General features: G+C 35.8%; 2 protein-coding genes across 5 annotated transcripts in view; one reads left to right on the top strand and one right to left on the bottom strand.

Annotated features, from left to right (window-relative positions):
• LOC145662734 (uncharacterized) overlaps positions 1-25360 on the top strand; it is a gene marked incomplete in the record, with an annotated part of 1843005 nt that overhangs the window by 1321510 nt on the left and 496135 nt on the right.
• The window catches only part of LOC145662735 (uncharacterized), a 206600-nt gene continuing 190059 nt past the window's right edge, over positions 8820-25360 (bottom strand). For 2 of the 4 annotated variants that reach the window (XM_081728602.1, XM_081728600.1), the window contains one exon: positions 8820-9943. In XM_081728602.1, the coding sequence (XP_081584728.1) occupies positions 9860-9943 (84 nt within the window). In that variant the 3' untranslated portion in view covers positions 8820-9859. Of the gene's footprint in view, positions 9944-21453; positions 22100-25360 lie in introns of those variants that run through there. The other 2 variants (XR_014127088.1, XM_081728601.1) reach the window with 2 other exon arrangements.

Consider the following 25360-nt stretch of genomic DNA (forward strand, 5'->3'; position numbering starts at 1 on the left):
TACTTTCATTGTTATTCTAAAATTGGAATTGTTGCAATTTTCAATTATTTTCTCTGTTTCTATGTAGTCAAAATAACACTAATTTAAAATGCACTGTTCTTATAGATGCACTGAGAATAAAAAATACAGTAAAAACGGAGAAAAAACATGGAATTTTAGCTTTTTTAAACTTACAAGAAAGTACCGTTATGGTGGTAGTGTTACATTTTTTGTAGTGAAAAGGTAATGAATAAAACTTATTTTTAGTTCTTATATGATGGCAAAAGTAAAGAAAATACGTTTTGCCGGTAAAGAAAGTACCGCACTAACTTTTCTGACAGCATGTAATTTCTTCAGGTAGCAGGGATGTAGCCAGCAGGTTTATGTTGGAGGGGCCCGTCGTTTTTGAGGGGAGGCCAGCTACAATGTACAAAGACAAAAAAAATGTGTTGCTTCTAGTGTTTTTGAGGCCTGAAAAAAAGGAAAATTTTGGTTTCCTTCTGGAAAACTAAAAACACTATTTTAGCTTCTTCTTCTTCTTCTTCTTCTTCTTATTATTATTATTATTATTATTATTATTATTATTATTATTATTATTATTATTATTATCCATAAATTACATTCAAGGTAGTTTTTAATATGCTTAATCAAAAACTACTGCCCGGGACCAAACGGGACCTACTTTTGTGCATAACTATAAAGGTAACCAAGAAAGTTCTGTCACTTTTCGTGGAGGTCTGCGTTCAATTAATCCTCATACCGTGACTTGAATGAGAGTGTAAATAAGGCGAAGGTCAGTTGTTGGTGTGGGTATATCCAACATACTACTTGGTTGTGGCAATTCAGATACACCGTGAACTTGCGTAAGGACAGAGGGAACACGGAACATCCACAGAGCGTCATAAGCGCGTGTATGCTGAACTAGTTCAAATGGAGATCAAACGCCGCTGCAGCGGGACAGAAGATATGCCAGGCCTTTGGTGAGGGTGTCGTGACGGCGCGGATTGTGCAGCGATGGTTTAACAAGTTTAAGGACGATGATGAAACAATGGAAAACAACACCAACACATGTACAAAGAGGAACTGAGACTACAATTCAGTGTGAGTGGAGAAACCATTCGGCAGCACATCCATCAACTTGGGAAGCACTACAAGTTGGGTCGATGGGTCCCACATGTTTTGACTCCGGGCCAGAAGGCAACGCGACAGTCGCCTGTGTAAATTTACTGTTTCGGAGCCATTTCTGGACAAGGTGTTGACATGTGATAAAAAGTGGGCCCTATACGAAGCTCCACAGCGCCATCATCATTGGTTAGCATCCCATGAACCGATTTCAAAACAACCGAAACCAGCACTGCACCAGAAGAAGGTCATTCTGTGTGTTTGGCGCATCGTGCATCGGGAACTGCTACCAGCTGGTCAGAGTATCAATGCAACTGTGTAGTGTCAGAAATTGAGCTGTGTTCAAGAAAAACTCAAAACTCTGGAACCATCACTTCTGAATTGCAAACGGGTCCTCGTTTACGGGACAACGCTAAGTCCCACGTGGCTAGGATGGCTCAGGTCACCATTCTACGCCTTGGATGGGAAACAATATTGCAACCAATATATTCCGCGGGTATTGCACCGTCCGATTATTACCTGTTCCATTCTTTGGACAATCACCGTAGAGGACAATCACCTTGTATTTAAATTTAAGACCTTGTATACAGAACCTATGTACACAAGATTGATTTTCTTTGAAATTTCACTTAATTTCATTACGGTTTCCTGACAAAAATATTTATTTATTATTCGTGACTAAAAAAAGAAAAAAACATAATTATTTTATTACACTGAGTAGAAATAAAAGAGAGATCGAATGAAATCCAAACTGAATAAAAACATTGTTTCTCACCAAATTTTCCATCCTCTATGTCTTTTAAAATACTGGCTAAAGCATATAAAAATATACTGTAGTTACAAATCAGTTCAGTACCTTTGTTTTATGGCTGTATTTATAGTACCTTGTTAAAAAGTTTGGCTTCAGACTGTCAAATATAAATCGCAGTAAATTGTGTAATTTGCTGTCACAAAAAAGTATCCTATTTTTCGATCGGTATGGAAAAACAATATTTTTGCATATTATTTTACGGTAAATTATTAATTGTCAGTAAACTTCGTTACTTTTAAATGAATGAAGCGAGATAATTTTACTATGATGTTGTAAAAGCTGGTCATTTGGGGGTACAGGAAATCATTTGGGGGGGCTGGTCCTGATGCCCCCCCTTGGCTACACCCCTGTCAGGTAGGCACTTATATTTTTTTCTGCACTACAAGGAAATCGGGAACACACACTGCTGACACGAATATCTTCTCTTTCCGTTTACAACTCAGTGGACAGAAAACTATGTTTTCCTCCTCAACTCCTTGTGCGTGATGGTGGGAAACTCACTTTCAAGCTGTAGTATGCTCTTGATTGAAAAACTCAGCTCTCGTGGCAGATGTCCGATGAACAATCTATGTTCTATGTGAGGCCTAACAAGTCCTTTTGCCAACGTTTTTGTGGTCATGTCTTGTCATCACTGCGGACTTAGCGTAGACTTGATGCAAGACATACGCATTGACACCACACGCAACATCCACCACCATAAAGAAAATTGTCAATGGCTATCGTTTTGTTCGACGACTTGATGTGTAATCTGTACATTTTTGTCAAGCGTATCCACTCCGCCTTTATTCATCTTATAAAATATGATTATTTCAGGTTTTCCAGTCTCGGTCATTATTTGAGGTATGGTGCAAGATGTGCCACACGAAAAGACACAAAACTGCTAATAACCAGCAGATTACGAAAGACAACTCAACAAAAAAATACTCACGTAACTACTATAGTACGTCTGTGAGACCTCTCGACCCCTCTAGCGCCGCGCACAGGGAATCAATTATAATACGAACTTCACAATACGTAACCATTTGCTAGACAGAAAGGTAGACGAAAAGATCCACTTGTAGTAGTGAGGCTGTGGAAAATATAATGATACGAAAAGTCGCAGCTGTCTGAGAGACGGTCCATAATACTTACGGGTTAAGGGCGATCGGTGAAAGATTTATAGAAAAAGGGAAAGAAGTGTATGTTATATTTATTGATCTAGAAAAGGTTTTTGACCGCGTGAATTGGGAATTGTTTTTGGGAGTTCTAACGATGATAGGGTTGGAATGGAAACATAGAAGACTTATAAGAAACTTATACATGAACCAACAAGTAAGTGTTAGGATAGGGGAAGAACTGACGGAAGAGAGTGCAATTGGAAGGGGAGTTCGACATGAGTGCTGCCTCTCGCCAACACTATTTAATGTACTGTATATCTAGAAAAGATAATGAAAAAGAGTTCACATGATAATGATGGCATTTCGGTAGGAGGTAGAATGATTAGATGCATAAGATTTGCAGACGATATGGCGCTTCTTGCAGAATCTGAAAAGAAAATCAATAAAATGTTAGAAAAAATGAGAAAGGGCAAATGAGAAAGGGCTTTGAAGAATATGGGATGAAAATAAATATTAGAAAGACAAAAGCCATGGTTATTGGAAGGAAGGGGTCTGTGAAATATAAAAGTAGGAGGGGGAAAAAATAGAACAAGTGAATAGTTTTCGATATCTGGGTAGTATTCTTATTAATAACATGAGGTGCGAACGTGAAATAAAAGCAAGGATAGGAGTGGTGAAAGAAGCCTTTAGGAGGAAGAAAAGTCTGTTTTGTGGGACCTTGAGGAAAGAGTTGAGAAAAAGACTCATGAAATGCTTCGTGTGGAGTGTTGTACTGTATAGGGCGGAAACGTGGTCATTACGTAAAGTTGATGAAAATCGACTGGAAGCCTTCGAAATGTGGGTGTGGAGAAGAATGGAAAGAATTAGTTGGGTCGAGCGCAAAACGAATGAGAGAGTGTTAGAAATGGTGGGTGAGAAAAGAACGCTTTTAGATATTATTAGGAAGAGGAAGAGAAACTGGTTGGGACATTGTCTAAGAAGAGATTGGTACATGAGAGACGTCCTAGAGGATATGGTGTCGGGAAAGAGAGGGAGGGGGCAAAGGAGACTACAATTAATGGATGATATAAAACAGAAAGATCATACACGAAGACGAAGAAGTTAGCGGACGACCGTAGAGCATGAAAGCTTCTCAGCTGCGGCAAGTGACCTGCCAATAAAGACAGAATACCTATGATGATCATTTTTTTTTAAAGATTATGGCTTAATATGTGGGCACAGCCTTTTGCCTCGTGACAGGGTTTTTGGTCTTACTGAAAAAGAACTTAAAAAATACGAAACGATGACTCTGCTGTCAGAATATTATGACATTTTGTGAAAGTTTGGGGTAAAGACTACATAGTATAGTTACGATATGAAATCAATCTCCAAACCGTTAATGAAATCCAAATTGCCTTTTAAGATATCTGAAGCAAGAGTACTGCATTATGTAAGAAGACCTGAGACCAGGGCACAATGCCCTTTTCAATATACTTATTTTGCTTCACTGATAGCCGTTTAGGTGCTTAAAGCTGGAAAGAGAAATGCTTCAATTATGTTTGAAGCACCTCATTTTCCATCAATGACTGAATTAAGCAAAGATATAACTAATGAGGTGAAGAAGTTGATGTCTTATTTTGACAATGATTCAGAGGAAATTAAAGAGTTTTATTCAAAGGTTTTACAAGGGAATGCTAGTGAAACTTAAGACAAAATTCTGTATTACGAAGAACCTTTATATTAAGGAAGACTGTGTTTCTGTATTGTTTTCACACAACTTTAAAAATTCTAACATTGTATTATGTACTGTTGCTTTAGTTTTCAGCTCAATATAGGCTATGACCATAAGCTTCATAATAGGTTTAAGATGTGAGAAACAGATTTTGTTACTGTGGGAACTTCTGTCCATGTCTTAACTTAAAAGCAAAATATAAATTTACTAATACAATGTAAACTTCTTATTATGATATCATCTACAAAATGTAATATACTTAAGAGCCCATTAAATTTAAATATTTAGAGTTTATGTTTATAACACCTAGTTTAATAAAATAGAAACATGTATGTGAAAGTGGATATGTTGAGTTTTGTAAAAAAAATTAATTTCTAATTTTTTGAGAAACATTGAGTACAACTTAAAAAAACCTCTCCTTTGAAATTTTGTAAATGGCATTTGTTGAGTTTTGTTCAAATGGTTCTAAATTGCTAAGAGAATCTTGTAATGTACAAGTGGGCTATATTTATTTATTTATTTATTGAACAAATTTCCAGATACAGCATAACTTTGCCGTTTTACACAGGGACACGCTAATAAAAGAAAAGAAACAAGACGACAATAACAACAACATAGAAAAAATAGTGTAAGAGTAAAACTATTCCGTCAAAACTCGTTTAATTGCTCTTTCAAACACTGGGTAGCTAGAAAAAATGTCCACATTAGTTGTTATTTGATTATAACAGTTTGGTATTCTATAAGAAAGAGACATCTGTATAATAGCCAACCTAGGACGGGCAAGATGGAATAGGGAGGTATTCGGGGTGATGCGAGAACGGACACGTAAGGATAGCTCCTGAAGTAATATTTCCGATCTTAAGTTTCCATTAACTATTTTATGTAGATGTTTCAGGTCAGAGATAATTCTGTGTACTTCAGGAGTCTGAATATTAAGATGTCGCAAGAGTTACTTCTTAGATAATATTCGAAGTGCAGGAACACGAAAACGGACTATAGTGATGAAGAAATTGAGAACAGAATCAAGTCTGGAGAGATGTGTAAGTACTGCCATGGCCCATATGGGAAAGCAGTATTCGATCTTGGGCGCTATTAAAGTCTTACAAAAAGTTGCTAATGAAGAAAGAATGCGTAGTTCGGTGAATCGATAAAAAAAGTCCCAACATTAGCATTGAATTCTTTAGTATTGAGGAGATGTGGTCAGAGAATGTGAGTTTTGAATCAAAGATGACACCAAGATCATTATGACTAGCAGAATGTGTGATAGGGGAATCGTTGATATAGTATGTGGAGGGAACAGGAAACTTTTTCAAAGTAATAGTAATACTGTCACATTTCTTACTGTTGAGTTTCAAGTGCCACATTTCACACCAGCCTATAAGGTAATTTATGTCTTCCTGTAGAGCAATTGTGTCATGGAGACACGATATTTCTCTGTATAACTTACAATCGTCATCAAAAAGCAGAAGGTAACTAGGTTGGGCTGATAAGTGCGTGTAGAGATCATCCATATACAGGACAAACAGCAGAGGCCCAAGTACACTCCCCTGAGGCACCCCTGAGATCACGGGTTAGGGGTTAGAAGTCGCCCCTGAAAGAATATATTCAAAATAAGTCTCCACTCGTTTATAGTTATGGTTATCATATGTCTCGTTTTAAGCAACACAGTTCCGGTTTGAAGGCTCTTGCTCTGCTATAAAGTTGGTTACATCTTGCATTGGGTTTCAGTCATGACAATCTTTTCATTCACTTTTATGTGTCCTTTTTCATTGCAATAATCTATTTTTTATTTTTATTTTTAGTATTACACTCTCTTACATTAACAGCTACATATAATTTTTAATTTATAGTACGCATGGATATTGGTAGGGTGCGTCACATCATAGCATTTATATTTATATCCTTTGGATCTAAGATGCGTATTGGGAAAGTAACTGACCATCGTTACTGATACGTTCAGCAAGGATGAAACAAAAGTAGATCTTGTGATGATTAGGCACTTTCTACGTGCAGAAAAAGTAGAAATAAATTTCCTACCAAAGTGTCCCAATATAGATGATTTATCTCTCATTAAAGTGTCCTGGTTAGGAATAGCAGAAAACCCGGTAAAGGTTCTATTTGAAATCATGCAAAATGTAGAAAAAAGTGGCAGGTGAGCATCACTGATCTTGGTCGGCTTAACATATATAAATCTTCTCAGCTATATATGAATAGTCCTAAAATATTTTAGAAAAGCAGACAAGGTACTCGAAGGGCAGATACTGTACTCAGCAAAAAATTCCGTATACTGTAACATCCATATTTTCGTGAATAACTCAGATTTCTTCATATACTATTGCTTCTTTGCTTCTTTGCACTTTCCTTAACAAAGCACTGTAGTAATGAAAAATTATTTGTGATTTTTGCGGAAAAAAAGCAAAATAAGAAAATTATAAGCAAAAAAACTTTATTGTTATGAAACCTTAGTCAAGCAAATCATTAGACGAAGAAAATTCCCAAGGAAATTAGATGGAAATTTACTCGACACAGTGCACAGGAATTAGGAATACTTACAAAGATATGAAGGTTAAGGAAGAGAAAAATACGTATTTCTGCGTTGAGCATACAACTAATGCATAGTTTCAATGTGCAAAATCAATCAATATCTTCAGTTAAAATTATTTAAAAAGGCACAAAACGGCTATTTAAAACTCCAAACATGAGCCTACGCTTGGAACGACTCTGTTAGCAATATTACAGCGTATTCTCTCGTAAGTTGCCTCCGTAGTCAAGCGGGTTTAGTAATGCTGTTGGAATTTTAGAATCAAAGGGAGGAAAACTTCTTAAAAGTTCTACTTTGAAGTGCGTGAGAAAATAGAATCAGATCAACTGTCACGTTTCAAAGCTGTCGCATTTATTCGCCATGTTCATAAGTTATACACGAAGAAACTAAAATGAGCAACGTTAATGCTGTTATAATGAGAACAGACATCTGATAATGTAAGTTATAGTTATCAGGAACACGAATAACTATTCTTATATATATATATATATATATATATATATATATATATATATATATATATATATATATATATATATATACAGGGTGACCGCGTGACTATGTTACAAAATGTAAGGGATGATTCCTGACACGGAAACAAGAAAAAAAAAGTGCAAATAAACTTTTGTCCAACGTACATAATTTCGGAGCTACAAGGTGCCGAAAACGTGGGAAAATGACATTCAAAGCTCTATAGCTCGACTATGGTAAATGATAGAGCTAATGCGGCATGGTCACGTCAAAGAAACTGAAGCTGTTGTATTCAAAAATGCTTAGGTTCAGATCGTGCAATTCGTGCACAAGAGATTTCCCAAAGGAGCGTAGGGATTCCCGGATAATCTGTCAAGAAAAATGGGTCGAAAAGGATACGGATGAGTAGCTGTCCCAACTGATAGCAGTAATGCATCTGTACTAAGTCGATATCTCGCACAAGCACAAAATGGCGAACAGTTTTATACGTGCCATGTATGGTTGCATAACGCGCACTAAATAAGAGTGGGAGACATGAAAGGAAATGTGAATAATTTGGAACAAATGGTAAATACATTATATTACGCTGTCCTATCATTGAACAGACGCTTTTAATAAAAGGTAATATTGGAACGTGAGGCACAATGAGGAAGGTAAGATATTTGTTTTTGTAAATTGTTAACGAATATCTCAATTGTAGGAATTTTCTGCAGTAGATACGTTGAACATGTATGCAATATGTCACCAGCAAATCCTTTCAAAAATATTGCTTTGGTCATTTTTATTTTGCTTATTCCAAAAAATGTCCTTATCTCCGTTATGCCCCCAGGTGGGGCATAATAGGACTTTGGATTCCAGTCAACCCTATTATGTCTCTATCTTATACTGCCCCGTACACTATTATATCTATAATACCCATCGCTATTGTAGACTTATCATTATAAAACATTATATTATTACTATTATACACACAACTGGAATTTTATAAAATATTTATTAGACTCAATAATCAAATGTACACAAGAGATGGGTACTCCTCTATTAAAAAGTTTTAACAGTCAGTTAAAAAGTATAGGCTACATTCTGAATTGGGCATTAATAAAAAAAAACATTTGTTACCACTGGGAATTGTACTATAATGTTTATTCACATATGCATTGAATTATTGTCGCTTAATTTGTAATATTCCCTGATATCAAATCATCTTAACCCTGGAAAGAGACCATGGCATTATCATGACACAAAGTACACTGTGGGGTCATATACGACCCATTACAAGATGTATTCATTTAGTAAACACCAGTGGAATAAGAGTTGGTACCGCGTGGTAATTTAGTTTAGATTAAACTACAACGTATGTACGTCACACATATATATGTGAAATTTCTCATAGTCTGACAACAGCTTAGATTATTGAACACAAATATAAGATTAATGGTTTACAATTAAATTTTCGGTGATATTCTAACTGATGACCTACCGAAATATGTCTATAACTATAACCTAATCTAACATGTATTTTGCATCTGGTTAGGTTAGTTTACGTTAGGATTTGTTATTGTTATAGATTACCCAGGTAGGTCACCAGTTAGAAGTGTACCGAACGTTCTGTTCATAGCCTTCTTATTTGAATAGTAATACAAATGATAATATTCTCTTCCCATCCAAATTATTTGAAAAGGCTACACAAGTTTTGAAAATTCTGATTTGTTCACAGCATTAGTGAAGGTCACTTCACATCTTTATAGTCGCCTCAAATTCCAAAGCGATGTTCAGCACATATGCTGCGTAAGCAATACACACATGTTTGTCTTGGGGACAGAAAACACACCGACCAGGTTTTCCACTTGGTGACTCTTTCACAGTTTGGGACTGATGTCTTCTCACTCAATATTGAAGATACGTATTTCTCCCAGTGTGAGTCTCTTGCTTATTGATGCCATGATATGTTGTATTTCATCCATATAAAGGCCATATAAAGACCGTAACAATGCTATTTTCGTAGCACAAAGAACACCCTGGGTTCGTATGAAACCCTACTGCACAATATAAACACAAATAATACACAGAACAAACAATTAAATATTCCTACTTTGACCACTACTCAAGCACTGAAGGTAGACAAATCATGATCTATTTAGGTAATTTAGCACAGGCGCAGATGCGTAAGTCAACACACATGGAGTCGCCAGCGATCCCAGGTTGTCTTTCTAAGGTTAAACAGATTTTGAAATTGAGCATGAAAAACTTAAACAAAACTGAGCATTCGAACCTTATATATAAACATAGATGAGGAAATCAAAAATAAATAATAATACTGTACAGTACAACTATTAAGTCTGAGATAGATATGAAACATCGGTAGGCTTTTTTCTAAAATAAGATTTACAATAGTATTCATTTTCGTCGATACCGCTATCAATCCCGGCACACGAATTACAGTCCCACTGATGACATTTCGTGCAAGAATTCCAACTCATCAGATTTGGACGAATGGCTGTCACTATGAAGACACGCTGCGTTATAGTCTTCTTCAGCGGACGAGCTTGACGACTGTTCAACTAATATGGTTTTCGGGCATTCTATGATAGGCTTTTGTTTGAGGTCGGTTGCGCTATAATAGGTGCCTTCCATTTCAATTCAGGCAGAGCATGCACCATCACCATCTCAGATATTGTTGAAACTTTTTTTTTATAGCAACTAGATATGTTTTTAAGAGACCCATATTTTTTGTTTTGTCGAAAAAAATTTTCCCGCCAAGTAATGGGCCATCAAAGACGGGGAGTACAATTTATGAATTGTAGAAGACATGGAAAATGGTCAACTTCGGAGCCTCACCATTCGCCTATGGAGACAGGTAGAGTTATAATTCTTGTTGTGGTATGTACATAGGGATATAAACTATATTTTATTATAGTTTGGTTTGCGCGTGCGTATCTTTTTGTACATAAATTAGCAAATGAACGTCAATTTATCTGAAAAGTCGAAGTTTGCGAATTTTTTTCGAGCACTTCCGGTTCGAATTTTAAAATTCTGTTTTCACGGTTGGTAAGATCTGGTTACCCGCTTTCCGAAAAAAAAAATTGTATCGCTTCTGTGTGCAACCGTATTGTCGCAAAAAATTCGAGAAATTGTAAAATTTTCAAAAATCGCCATTTTTGGGCGCCATTTTCTCGAAAACACGATCTTTTAAAATTCTGAAATTTTGTCAGATGGTTCAACTTTACATGAATAATAAACACACCAAATACCATTTTCGACCCATGCTTCGTGATTTAACTGCAGCCTTTTAAAGTTAGCAAAGTTTCGTTAACTTTGATGTCACAATTAGCAACACTGGGAACAATAAAAGTGCAATGATTTGATGATGTTTGTGGTTCACATTCATTAAATGAAGAATAAAAAGTTTTCTTGACTTTTTTTTTATTATTTTGATCAAGAAGGCTCTCTGAAATAGTAAAATGAGCCTCCCCCTACACCTCCGTTTTCTTAAACCGAATTAATCTGAGGTGGAAATTACGATTATGAAACACAAATTTCAATAAATTCTGATGATCTACAAAAAGCCTGAACTATTACCTCAGTGATGATTTGGAATGCTCCAGACAAAGTCTCAATTAAGTGCGGTGTCATTAGTGATCAAAAAAGGACAAAAAGTTTAAAAAAAATCGAAACGTTTTCTTACGCGTTCCAAAGAAATTTACTGACTTTTTAAACAGAACAATCCCAACGTCAGAATGGGTCACTCGGAATTTTACAGTATTCGACTAAAGTGGGTCTGTCCGCAACCTGCGAGGGAAGTGTGTATGTGTGTGTGTGTGTGTGTGTGTGTGTTTGTGTGTATTGTGCAAATTTTAAGTTAGCTGCTACTGCGTTGCTACAAATCAAAGATGCAGCCTGTATTGAAGCTGTCATGAGTGACCTATTTCCTTTAGTAGTATCATCCGTAGAAAATGACAACTGTCTTCTTCAAGAATGTGGTGAATGTCCTGGAGTGGAAGGAATAAGTGTGGAGTCTTTAATTATTGATTCTGATGAAAATCAAAAGTGTTACGTATGCCATATGGGAAAACAATAATCTCGTTAAAAAAAAAAAAAAAAACTGTGCCACTTTCTGTTTTCGTATCGTACATTGCTGGTTTAACTGTAAGAATTGTAATTCATGACTACATCAAGAAAATCCAAAGAGAATTAATTGCTACCGAAAAGCACCGTATAAAATTTCAAGATACAAATTCTATTTTACTTCATGTGGACTTCGCTGAAAACTAGACTGTTATTCTGCAAAGTGAAATTCAGAGTTATCACCGGAATATGAATCAACTGACAGTTTTTTGTAATAAACGACGATAAAACACACGATTCGGCTCATATGCTCATAGCCATAGACAAGATTCTAAAAATACTCGAAGAAAAGCGAAAATATATTTTATAGAAAAAGGTTTGAATACGAGAAAATAAATGTCTACAATTTCCCAAACCGTGTCAGTGATTTCTGATGGTGCTGCATCCCACTTTAAAAATCGCTTTCAGATGTTCGAGATGTAGACAGATCTGATAAAGCAGTGTTTTGCAGTGAAACCGGCCATCCAAGGGTCTCTGCGACGGTATTGAGGGGGATGTGTAAAGAATGTGGCAACGCCGTATAACCTTAGGCAAATACAGATACACAATGTTAAAACCGCAGAAGAAAAAAAATGAAATGAAATCATTAAGTTTTACGTCCGACGCTTATGCCGGTTAGGCTAAAGGAGACGGTGATTATGAGAAATGAATGAAATGATGGAATGCAGAAAGTGGGAGGAAACGAAATATCCCCGAGAATACCCACGAGCACGTCCACCACAAAACCCACACGGCGCGATCTGGGATCGAACCATAGACCACAAGCACCGGAGGTGAACGCTCTACCACTGAGCCACCGCGCCCCCACTAAAACCGCAGAAGAATTCGTGAGTATAGTGCAAGTACAAACTCCGGGTATTACTCTCGTTTTGTAATTCGACCCTGGAACTGAATTCGACGACTTGTGGAAGAAAAACAGGGAAAGTATGCGGCCGGTAACTGGTATTGAACGAAGTCATCTTTGGCTTTCGGAAAATGGCGAAGTTTTTATGTCAGTAACGGGTCACCATGAACTAACTTCATGCTTCCCCCAAAATCGAACTTCTGCAATTCAAAGTGTAGATTTAAGAAATCTGCAAAAAGTAACTTTTGTTACATACATATATGTATGATAACCAGTGGTGCGTAGCAGAAATATTATGAATAAATCATGAATTACGTGAAGTAGAAGTGCTGTTTATGCTTCCACATGGACCTTCAGCATTTGTGACTATCGACAATGTGCCACGCAGAGGCGGATCCAGGACGGACTTCTGGAAGGGGGGGGGGATAATACTTCTACTTAGAGCTACTTTTAAGAGCTCCAAACTCTGAGATCGGTTTTATTTATATATAAAATTAAAAAGTTTCTTCCTCCTAGATCCACTCCTGGACGAGTTGTGAGTGAGCCAACACCTATTGGAGCACCTTCACGGTTACGTGCTATTAGCGAAGAAGACACCAACCAAGCAAATGATTGGTCCATGTAAAAAATTAAAAAAAAAAATAAGTGAAATTTTGTTTCCGAAGACCATTTTAAGTAAGTCAACTTGAAATTTGTGCGTTTCGTAATCGTAATTTCACCTCAGATTATTTCGGTTTAAGAAAACGGAGAAGTAGGGGGAGACTCATTTTACTATTCCAGAGAGCCTTCTTGATCAAAATAATAAAAAAAAGTCAAGAAAACTTTTTATTCTTCATTTAATGAACGTGAATCATAAACATCATCAAATCATTGCACTTTTATTGTTCCTAGTGTTGCTAATTGTGACATCAAAGTTAACGAAACTTTGCTAACTTTGAAAGGCTGCAGTTAATTCACGAAGCATGGGTCGAGAATGGTATTTGGTGTGTTTATTATTCATGTAAAGTTGAACCATCTGACAAAATTTCAGAATTTTAAGATCGTGTTTTCGAGAAAATGGCGCCCAAAAATGGCGATTTTTGAAAATTTTACAATTTCTCGAATTTTTTGCGACAAAACGATTGCACACAGAAGCAATACAAATTTTTTTTCGTAAAGCGGGTAGCTAGGTCTTACCAACCGCGGAAACAGAATTTTAAAATTCGAACCGGAAGTGCTCGAAAAAAATTCGCAAACTTCGACTTTTCAGATTAATTGATTTTCATTTGTTAATTTATGTACAAAAAGATACGCATGCGCAAACCAAACTATAATAAAATATAGTTTATTTATATCCCTATGTACATACCACAACAAGAATACCTGTCTCCATAGGCGAATGGTGAGGCTTCGAAGTTGACCATTTTCCATGTCCTCTACAATTCATAAATTGTACTCCCCGTCTTTGATGGCCCATTACTTGGCGGATTTTTTTTTTCGACAAAACAAAAAAATATGGGTCTCTTAAAAACATGTCTAGTTGCTATAAAAAAGTTTCAACAATATCTGAGATGGTGATGGTACAATTTTATATTTTTTTGCCTGAGTTGAAATGGAAGGCACCAATAAGTTTTCTTCTGTATACCTTTGACCATTTGGAATTTGCTTGACCTAAGTGAAGTTCCTTTTTGTACGAAGATGGAGTTAATATTTGTTTATTTATTTATTTATTTATGACTTCTTTTACGTGGCGAAGTTAAGGCTCTGCAGCCTTCTCCGAGCACTTAACCACGTGCATACATTAGATATAATAATAATAAAAAAAAACACCAATATATAGAAAATATTAACAATTACAAAAGAAGAGTATTGAACCACATAAAAAAATATACTACTTAAGTAAGAAAAATGGTTAAGCACTTCAAAAACAAAAATTGAAAAATAATATACAATAGAGGAAACAAAAATAACATGGAGAAACCTAAAATTGCATATTGCATATACCGGTACTAGAAGTATGAACATATAAGATGTACAAATTAACATAGGTTACCTATTGGTTGTGTGTTCATATGTGGGTTATTAATAATCTGGTAAAACAAAGATGCCTCATGTGCTACCAGTATCCTTATCTTTACTTAAGAGAAGGGAATTTACAGATTTTTTAAATTTGGCAACTGTGGAAACGTTGTGTATTAATTGAGGTAAACTGTTCCAGAGGCGCGTAGTACCGGTACTTACTGTGAAGGATTTTGAGTATGAATCAGAATTGTGACTGGGTATGGAGAGCAAGAAATTATCTTGTGATCTTGTGCTTCTAGTATGAAAGTCTGATAAATATAAAAATCTACGGGCTAGATACGATGGTTCTGACGTAGTAAGTATCTTGTACAATAGGGTAAGATTATGTAAATTTCTTCTTCCAACTAACGTCAACCATGACAGTTTTTTATAAAAAGATGTGAGATGTTCCCTGTAAGTTATATTGAAAATAAATCTAACGCATGCATTTTGCACTCTTTGCAAGCGCTTTGATTGATTTTCTGTTAGATCAGAATAGGCTGAGTCGCAATAGTCAAGATGTGGTAACACCAGTACCTTGACAAGTTTGATCTTCAAAGATATTGGTAAAAAATTTCTTAGTCGATTTAACGTATGTAGGGCACCAAATGCTCTCTTAAAAACTCCATTTATTTGATCTGACCAGGAGAGATTTTGATTTATTATGACTCCCAAATTTTTGACAGTTGTAGAGAATGGAATAACAGTATTGGACAATTTTATATTTGGGAGCTGGTGGATATTAATAGAAGAAAGAATTCTTGGGGAGCCAATTAAAATGCACTGCGATTTTGTTGCATTTAATTTTAATCCATGAGCCGTAGACCAGTCGCTGATTTTGTTTAACTCAGTATTTATTTTCTCAATCGCATTATTAATATCTTGTTGGGTAAAAGAAGCATATAACTGAAAATCATCAGCGTAAATATGGTATTTACAATATGTGAGAATTTTAGGGAGATCATTAATGTAAAGGGCAAAGAGAAGGTAGCTGTTTTACCCCTTTTAAGGTTTGTACGTTTTGTCCCTTGCTCAATTTTTGGAATAATCTATTAAGTTTTGAGGTGAAGCAGGAAGAAAACTTCATAGAGTTTGTTCTTTGTAAGAGTATCCAGGAATTTCTGCTTCAAGCGAAGATTCAAATGTATTGGACTGTAAGCTTTGTGCGTGTAGTTTAAAAGAGATTTGCTGGGCACAGTTGGTGTAGGGTTTTCATTTTCTAGTAACACAGTGACGTTTAGGTCTATGTCTGTTGCATCTGCAGGTAGAAAGTCTTCATCTGTTCACACGTTTGTGTCCAAAGCCAAAATTGCAATTTTCTTGAATGTGTTAATTGCGTTCGGCATTGGTGTTTCTCGCCAAAATGCTGGGCCAAAGAGTTGATAGATGGCTTGGGGTCATTTTTTGGGTAATTGGATCTACTATCCATTTCATAAAGATAGGCCCCTGATTTCGCGGCACTCCCCTGACGTTCACTCAAAACTTATATTGCATTCTCGTACCTCGTTGGAATTGTTGGAATGTTATCTTTTCAACACTTAAAGCATAACAATTTTCTTTGTATTGTGTAGCGAGAAAAAAAATGGAAATTAATGAAAAAGTGCGTATTTTATAGTACATTTTTGGTAAACCAATGTGTATAAGACTATATCTCGGAAACGAGATATCGTGAAATAATTTTCTGTGCACGATATGTAGGTGCATCTAGTACCTGTACGTTCTGAAAATTTCATTACTCAACACATAGTAATTTTCTTGTTATTCAGTAAAAAGTGAGACTTCATTATCTCTGGATTGCTGTGGTGTATTAACAGTCTGAAAAAACTTTTGGAAAGATCTTAAAGTATCTTTTTCAACCAAACTGTTTCGATTTATTTTAAAAGATAAATAATATAAAAGATAAATAATAAAAAATTCTTGTTTTCAATTGAAGTAATATGCTTTCACTTAGAAAACAAAAATTTTTGTTTTAGTAATTTTTCATTTTCTTAATCTAATATTTTTCGTATTGATTCTTTTCTTTTGCAACTACAAAACTTTATCTGTAAAAACAGCGGAAACACTTTATATGGGGGAATACTCAGTAGATAGCTAAGCATTTTGATCAATTCCCGGGACACCATTTAACAGATGTTTTGCATTGACTTAAATTTTATCGCTCCAAGCTACATCAGAATCTGACTTCGAATAGGAACGACGCGTTTTTTTTTTTTTCGGCGTAACCTCAGGTTCAATTGAAACAGAGTTACTATCTTGTTCATTCCCGGATACGCCACTGAACGGAGAATAATAGCTCATAACCATCTGAGACAGAGTCATTAATCAGTTCTCCAATTTCATTGTTGCTCAAAATTTTACCCCTTCTTTCTCTTTCTGTAATACCACTGTTCGTAGAAGAAATTTCGATATTTTTTTCAATAAAAAAAGCACGAGAAATAGGCTACTCAGGAAAAATACAAACGCTCGTTCGCCCGTCTCACTGCAATAAACATATATGATGTATGAAAGTTTTAGACGCCTATGAACCGAGGGAAAGTGTTGAAAACGTAATCAGTGCGACATGATTTACAATAGACGATAAGACGCAAAAACAGCCCCCGTCACGTACACGTCGTTGAAAGAAAACAAAAGACCCTTGTTTCTCTGTTATATTTGGCAGAGGAATTAATTGTAGAACCTGGGTGACCACGTGATTGCTAAGGCTACATTTCTTTTTCCCTTTACCTTTTAAATGTCGGATATATATATGTATGCATATATACAAAGATCAGACTCAACGTGATGCAAACCCCGTTGAATACGTATATACACAACATTCGAACTCGGAGTTTTAATCGTGGTAGCTGGGCAGTGCGAGAGAGGTGTGTTACTGAAAAAGTGTCTATCGTTTGATTCATCTATTAGTGTTAGTGATTCGTTTTGTTTTATTACATGCTATAATATTATCATGCATCATTTGCGAAGTTCCGAGAAGGCAATGATTATTAAAGCCCGAGCTTATTTTGATGCAGAGAGAGAGCAGGGTGTAAGCAATTGTGTATTTCAACCAGTGAAGCGTACGGCCGAATGTCTTGGTGTTAGTGAGCGAACTGTGAAACGCGTTTCAAAAGAACACCGCGAAAGTGGGGAGGTTTCTTCTCCAAGGAAAAGTTTCGGTAGGCCAGAAAAATATATATTGGATGAGTTTATGCAAGGGGTAATTAGACGAAAAGTGCATTATTTTTATGCGGTTCGAGAATTCCCTACGGTAAGGCGCGTTTTGGAAAAATTGAAAACCGATGTGAGTGATTTTCCGGATATGAGCGAGACATCTCTTTGGCGGCATATGAAGAAAATCGGGTTTAAATACAGAAAATTTAACAAAAAACCAGTTTTAATGGAGAGTTCCAGGGTAGTAGGGCAGAGGGATTCCTTCTTACAAGAAATTACGTTTTTGCGTAATAATGGATGGACAATATATTACACGGACGAGTCATGGTGTGGGGTAAACCATTCGAAAAAGTATGGGTGGCAAAAGCAGATAATGCCGGATACTTCAACTGAAGCATTCGATTATCATAGGGGGACAGTGCAACAAGTTAATGGGTGGAAAGGTGGAATTCGAACACTATCCGGAGCTGGAAAAAGAGTGATTATGTGTCACATTGGAAACGAAGATGGGTTTCTGGAAGATGCAAAGCTATGCTTTATTGGACAGAAAGGGGGTTCAGATTATCATTCAGAAATGAATGCCAAACATTATGAAGAATGGTTTAGAAAAATTGTTAACAGCCTTCCGACAAATTCAGCCATTGTCATTGACCAAGCTCCATATCACACCATGATAAATCCAGAAACGAGAAACCCATCCATGAGTGGAAAAAGGCCGATATCATTGACTGGCTTCAAAATAATGATTTTCGCGTTTCGCCAAAGGCTTCATCATTTGATGACCTTACAAAGGCTGGTTTACTTGAATATGCTAGACCGCACTTTAAACGGAGGGAACTACTTCTGGATAGTATATTACGTACTATACCTGAAAAGGAAATCAAACTTTTATGGTTGCCCGTTGCACATTGTGAGTTTAAAGCAAATTGAACTTATTTGGGCATTCGTCAAAAATAAAGTTGCGGCAGAAAACAAAACTTTCAAAATAGCTGATGTCTTGCAATTGTGCATCGATTCTCTGCTGAGTGTTCCTTGTGATGTTTGGAAGAATGCAGTAGAACATGTTCGTAAGCTGGAAAAACTGTATACTGATAGAGCTTACTATCTTGAGGTACAAATGGAGCCATTGTTAGTAAGTGTCCAGGAAGATAGCAGTAGCAGCAGCGATGAGTCAACAAGTGATGAAAGCGAATGAGGTAAGTAGATAAATATAATTTTGGATGTGTTACTTCAACGTTTTATTTCGATGTTAATTGAGATACGTTCATCCATTGTTATTATTTTTAAGATACATTCTTATGAAGTAGGCTCCGCGCTGCAATTTTGCTTAACGCGACAACACAGCACGAGATGATCTATACAGCGTTGCCGCATTTCCAATTACTGTATGCTTTTAATTTATAAAAGCGCGGGGAATTTAAAGGTTGGGCTGCAACATGGCTCTCCGCTTAACGCACAGAATATGTTCGTATAAACATTTTGTTTTAAAAAAATAAATACTCTACTAACTAAACCCTTTTTCATTAAAAGCTTCAACACTGGAGTACCAAATTTTCGAACTGTTTTTTGTACGTTTCTCTACCTACCTCAGTAAAGGAGATCAGAGCGTCATACATTTATTTTAATTACACTCACGAGACAACTTCCAGGTCAAACTTCTGTCTCAGTCAGCTGGTGTATATAACAGTAGTTCAGAATATATTATACTCGAAGGCACTGTAGGTCACCCAGACATTGCTTTTGAGTGTTGTGTATCGTCCCCCCCCCCGTACATCTTTCACAAACTTTGTTGACGATATTGCAAAACATTTACCCAATTACCAGCATTCCATAATAATGGGTGATACAAATTGGGATCTTTTAAGAACGAAAGACGAAGTCTTGCAATATCGGGATACGATCTCGGGCCTTAACCTTACTATCTGTCCTCTTGGTCCAACCCATCACATACGGAACTCAGAATCATGGATAGATGTGATACTGGTAACCAAGGAAGAACATGTAATTAGCCACGGTCAAATCCACACACCCGGCATCTCGTACCATGATATCTTATATATATCCTACGAACTTCGAGTTCCGCAGTATAAAACTAAATTCACATCATACAGAGACTTTAGGTACATGAATGAAGTAGAGCTGAACATCGACGCTGCCTACTTGCCGTGGTTTTACCAGATTATTAATAACCCACATATGAACACACAACCAATAGGTAACCTATGTTAATTTGTATTGCTTATATATATTCATAGTTCTAGGTTTCTCCATTTATTTTGTTTCCTCTATTGTATATTATTTTCAATTTTTGTTTTTGAAGTGTTTAACTATTTTTTTTACTTAAGTAGTATATTATTTTTTTATGTGGTTCAATACTTTTCTTTTGTAATTGTTAATATTTTCTATGTATTGGTGCTTTTTTTAATGTATGCACTTGTTTAAGTGCTCGGAGAAGGCTGCAGAGCCTTAACTTCGCCACGTAAAAGAAGTCATAAATAAATAAATAAATAAATAAGTGATGAAAACTGAACTTTTCACAACTTACAGCTAATGGATGCATCTACATATTGTACACAGAGAATTATTTCACGTTATCTCGTTTCCCAGATATAGTATTATAAACATTGGTTTACCAAAAAAGTACTATAAAATACGCACTTTTTCATTAATTTCTATTTTTTTCTCGCTACACAGTACAAAGAAAATTGTTATGCTTTAACTGTTGAAAAGATAACATTCCAACAATTCCAACGAGGTACGAGAATGCAATATAAGTTTTGAGTGAACGTCAGGGGAGTACCGCGAAATCAGGGGCCTATCTTTATGAAATAGATAGTAGTCCATTTTCTAACCTCACCTTCATAGAATTTGATGAGAGACCTCATTAAACCGACGTCAAGGGGTTGAAGTCGGTGGGAAGAATGAGGCAGACAAAGCAAAACTATTCCGTTTTCCCGTACCATGTCAATTGAGTCCAAATTTTCAGTTTGGGCGTTATAGCCATCCAGAAGAAGAAGAACTGGTTTACTTGTATCCATTTTCCGGCATTAAAACATATGTCATTTAGACCATTCATCATTCTTCACTTAATTCGAAGTTTATGATTCCGACGAAAAACGATTAAAAATATATATACTTTCTTAATAATACATTCTCTCTACATAAATGTTTGTAGGTAAACACATTCAGTGAACGCCATATGATTCTATGAGCATAGTCGCTGACCGCCCCTAATTAAGTATGATTTTTTAAAGTTTTACATTAATGTTTAGAAGGGTTATCGCTAGACGTAAAACTTGTTAAAATGTATCCATATTCAATCGGGACTTTCCATTATTGCCATCTCCGTCGTCACATATTCAAGTTTAACCCTTAAACCGTGTTGTTATGTTTTTGTGCACAAACTATGTTGCGGAGTCTGTTATGTCCTCACTGTTAAATACATTAGTATAGGATATGAAATGAAACTTTACTTCTTATAAGAACTTTTAACCTTTAATTTCATATCTAATTAAAAGGTTAATCTAAGTATCTTGACATTTTCTCATATATGACATTTTTTGAATTTGCAAAATTAAACATTATAATTTTTCAAAGAACAATATTATTGTAATGTATTGCTGTTTCTTTTACAGTCGTTTTCCTTGTTTTTACTAGAAACTTACGTAAAGAATATTGTAACGTTTTACCTTCGAGTATATGCAGTATTAAAATATTTACTTTAATTACTAGCTTGTTCATATTAGCCTTGCTGTCTTAAATACCTTGAACTAGAAAAACAAAACACTGAACAAAGTAACGTTTATTCTAAAATAATAACTGTGTGACAGTTTCGTCAACTAACTAAACATATTGACTTCAGACAATGATAGTGTCTGATGAATACAATTATAGTTACAGTTCAGTAATTTGTTTTTCTAGTTCAAGTTACTTTAATGTTTAACATGATTAATTTCACGATATATACAGTATCTTTCCTCTATTTTTATCCACTTTGACACAGCACAATTTTGATGTCCACAGATAATTTAGTACAGGAAAAAACACATATAATCGTTATAAAAATTAAAAAATAACACTTTTGTTCCCCTGCCTCACAAAATGACACTTCTGGCTAGAGTGAATTTCCTTCTGATAGCAATAAGTGCAGAAAATTAAAGACTAATCTTCTTCCGTCCTATTCTAAACTTCCCTTTTTCCCAAGGTCCTAAAAAAAATTAAAAATGGTTTCAGTAACAAAATCTTTCGATTCTTTCAGTCTTTTAGAACACTATTTAGGATCAATCTACCTCCAACATTATTAAATGTGTGAGGGTAATTTTCCTGAAAGAAAAAACAATTTTCATGAATATAGTGTGACTTTCCTGGTAAGTTTGCCATTCAGATTTAAGCAAAGCGCCTGCAATGTCCGTCAATTCGCAATACGTAACTGTTCTACTGGTTGCTAAACACCATAGTATCGGCCTGCAATAATGTTAGCCTATGTGGGCTCATAACGGTCCCTAAAATGTTGAATAGAATATTAACGACACGTTTTTTTTTTTTTTTTTTTTTTTTGAAAATTTGAATGAGAACTGAACAATCTACACAAAATGTGGAATCGAAGAGTGAAAACGGCACGTTTCTAGCACTTGTGATTTTGGAGATTTCATTGTCGAAAGTATTGCGGACAAACATATAAACCTAGCATTTTAATATATAGACTAGCTGAACCTGCGCTCTCTACCTGATCATTCGCATATGAGCATAAATCTCCTCATTCCTCACAACATATTGTCAAAGAACGTTAAGTTTGAAGATAATTTTTCTATTTTAAATTCATTTTATTTGGATATCAGAAGTTAAAGATTAAAAACAAATTATATTTTAAATTGGCGTTGTATTTCAAAATTAAGAAATGATGCAAACAGAATAATTACTAAATAAAATTTCGTTACGTTTATGTTTGTTTTGTTGATATATATGAAGTAACGATACAGACACGAGTCTGCACGTGTCGTCATTATGACAACAAACATTGAGAAAATAGTAATTGTAAAACTTTTATAAAATTTTGTTCACATGAACACATTTTAGAAGTTTGTCAAAACTGTTGAAATCGCAGACGTAGACTATTTGGAAATTTGATTCATTGAGAGACAATGGAGAAACTAAAGGTTTGAGCAAAGAGATGAAACAACACTAAAATGAAGTAAGAGATGAGACCACAACATCGTAGTTTGGAGGACGACATAAAAAGGTTATGTCGGAGAGAATTAGGATCAGAAGGAGAGGATCAGTCTGATGGATCAGTCGATGGGGATCAGTCAGCCCATACAACGAGCAGTTGGATCCGTAGCAGCGAGTCCGTAAACGGTGGAAATCCTTCCACTGCTAATCTGCGAAGGAACTACATCCAGAGTCAAACCAACAACCTTAAGGAAGGAACTCAGAGTCCATGAGTTGTAATCTAATATCAACAGGTATGTGGTGTTTCATCGCAGTTGCTCTCAATTGAGTAAATCACCAAGAGTCTACTTTGTGTGATCTGATGGTATTAACAAACTTGTTCGCTCACACACAACATCACACTTCATAAATCTTTTTATAAGAAATACATAATTTTAATAATACAAATTAATGTCACATTTAACTCACAAACCAAATTCTATTAAGTTGTTACGGTTACGATAACGGGTTGTTAATATGTATATGTCCCTTTACAGACACAAGTGAAAGACGTCTTGATAAAAAAAAAAAATCGGCAAGGGGTATCATAAAGGGGAGATTTTATCGATTAGTTTTTCTCAATATCTCGCACCCATTGCAAGATTTGAGCCTACTTCCGGTTGGAGTTTCTAATTCATGTATGACCAGTGTTTTCTTTCTTCTTGCATGCAGTATGTAATTAGCAAATACATTACATATACAATTAATTATAATGTCAGTTATATATGGTGTTCATTGCACAAAACACGCAAAAGATAAAGATTTATCTTAGACTTGAGAAATGGTTATCCTTTCTTTTTCATTATTATTTGGCCATGAAACATACGCCTGAGACATATACAACCTCAATATTCAACAATGTAGTGTTGGAATGTATAACGCATAGGATATGATGCCTTAGTTTGTTTCTTAATTTCAACGCTTCCAGTGTACCCTAAAAAATGTAATAAAGAAATAATGTTCACGTTTTTTTAAATATTCAATTAGAACTGAACAATCTACGCAAAATTTCCAATCGATCAGTGAAAACGTCATCTTTCTAGAGCCTGTAGTTTCTGAGACCTCATTGTCGAAAGGATTGACCACAAACATATAAATATCCTCAACTTATAGTTTAAAAGAACTCGGAAGATGGAAGCACAACTCACATGCATTGATTTTAGAGAAGGCTTATTAAAATACAAAGGCTTTGAACAATAATTTTATATCATAAACTTTATGAAAAAGATATAGTTAATTAATTTAGAGTATTTAAAGTTCATATACTTAAAATGTTTGTCTCTGTTAAACGTTAAATCACACATAACCGTAAGTGAAAGATTTGGAAGCCAAAGTGATAGTTTAAAGCGCAGGCACTTTTAACGGGGCATCTTCAGGTCAATTGTTTATTGGCCTCACCAGCTGTGACGTACCAAACGTCAAAACGGCTGTTTTTTTTTTGTTATCCTTCCCCGATCCTGAGAGTTGCTCAAAGCAAATATCAAGTAACAGTTGTAAGACTAATCTAGTGAAATGCAACTGCTGCTGTAGATTTTACACTGGATCTTCTCTCCACCTGGCCACTATCCCAATGGGTGGTCTTTACCTATACACCTACCTTTTCTAATCACTTTGTGTTGTATCTGTTTGTTTGTATCGTCATGGCCTCAGCTTCTTCTGGTCTACCATCTATTTCTGCGGACGCTTCCATTTCGGCTGCTTCGTCAGCTATGCGGAAGGACCGCTCAAAACGCTCCAGTGATACTGGACCACCCGTTCACGACGATCAACATGATCATATATCTCATGCACCAAAGGCCAAACGTCATCATACCCTCAGTGAATCTTCACACTCATCATCAGGTTCTCATATGGACGATGACTCTCTGGAACGCACCACGAAGCCTCAAATTAATTCTTTCCATCTCACTAACTATGATCCCAAATATCAAGATCTGAAAATTCTGTATCTTCGCCTCGTCAAGTATGTACCACGCACAAAAATCACACAACTCATCAACACTCAGAAAGGCATCATAATTAAGACAACAGATCCAGATTTCGCCGAACATATCCTTAATACCTATTCATTTGAAATCTTCGGCAAACAAGCAAAGATTATCAATCAGGCACCTCGTCTATCCAAGCAACCGCCTCCACCACGCAGACAGCCTGCACTTTCTGTCGTAATACGAGGTGTCGATCCGTCTTACTCAGATGACGAAATCACCGAAGATTTTCGCCTTGACGGCCTTTCCATCCTCAAATGCATCCGCATTAA

The sequence above is a fragment of the Thermobia domestica genome, chromosome 10, assembly GCF_964235325.1.
Source record: "Thermobia domestica chromosome 10, izTheDome1.hap1.1, whole genome shotgun sequence".
Taxonomy (NCBI): domain Eukaryota; kingdom Metazoa; phylum Arthropoda; class Insecta; order Zygentoma; family Lepismatidae; genus Thermobia; species Thermobia domestica.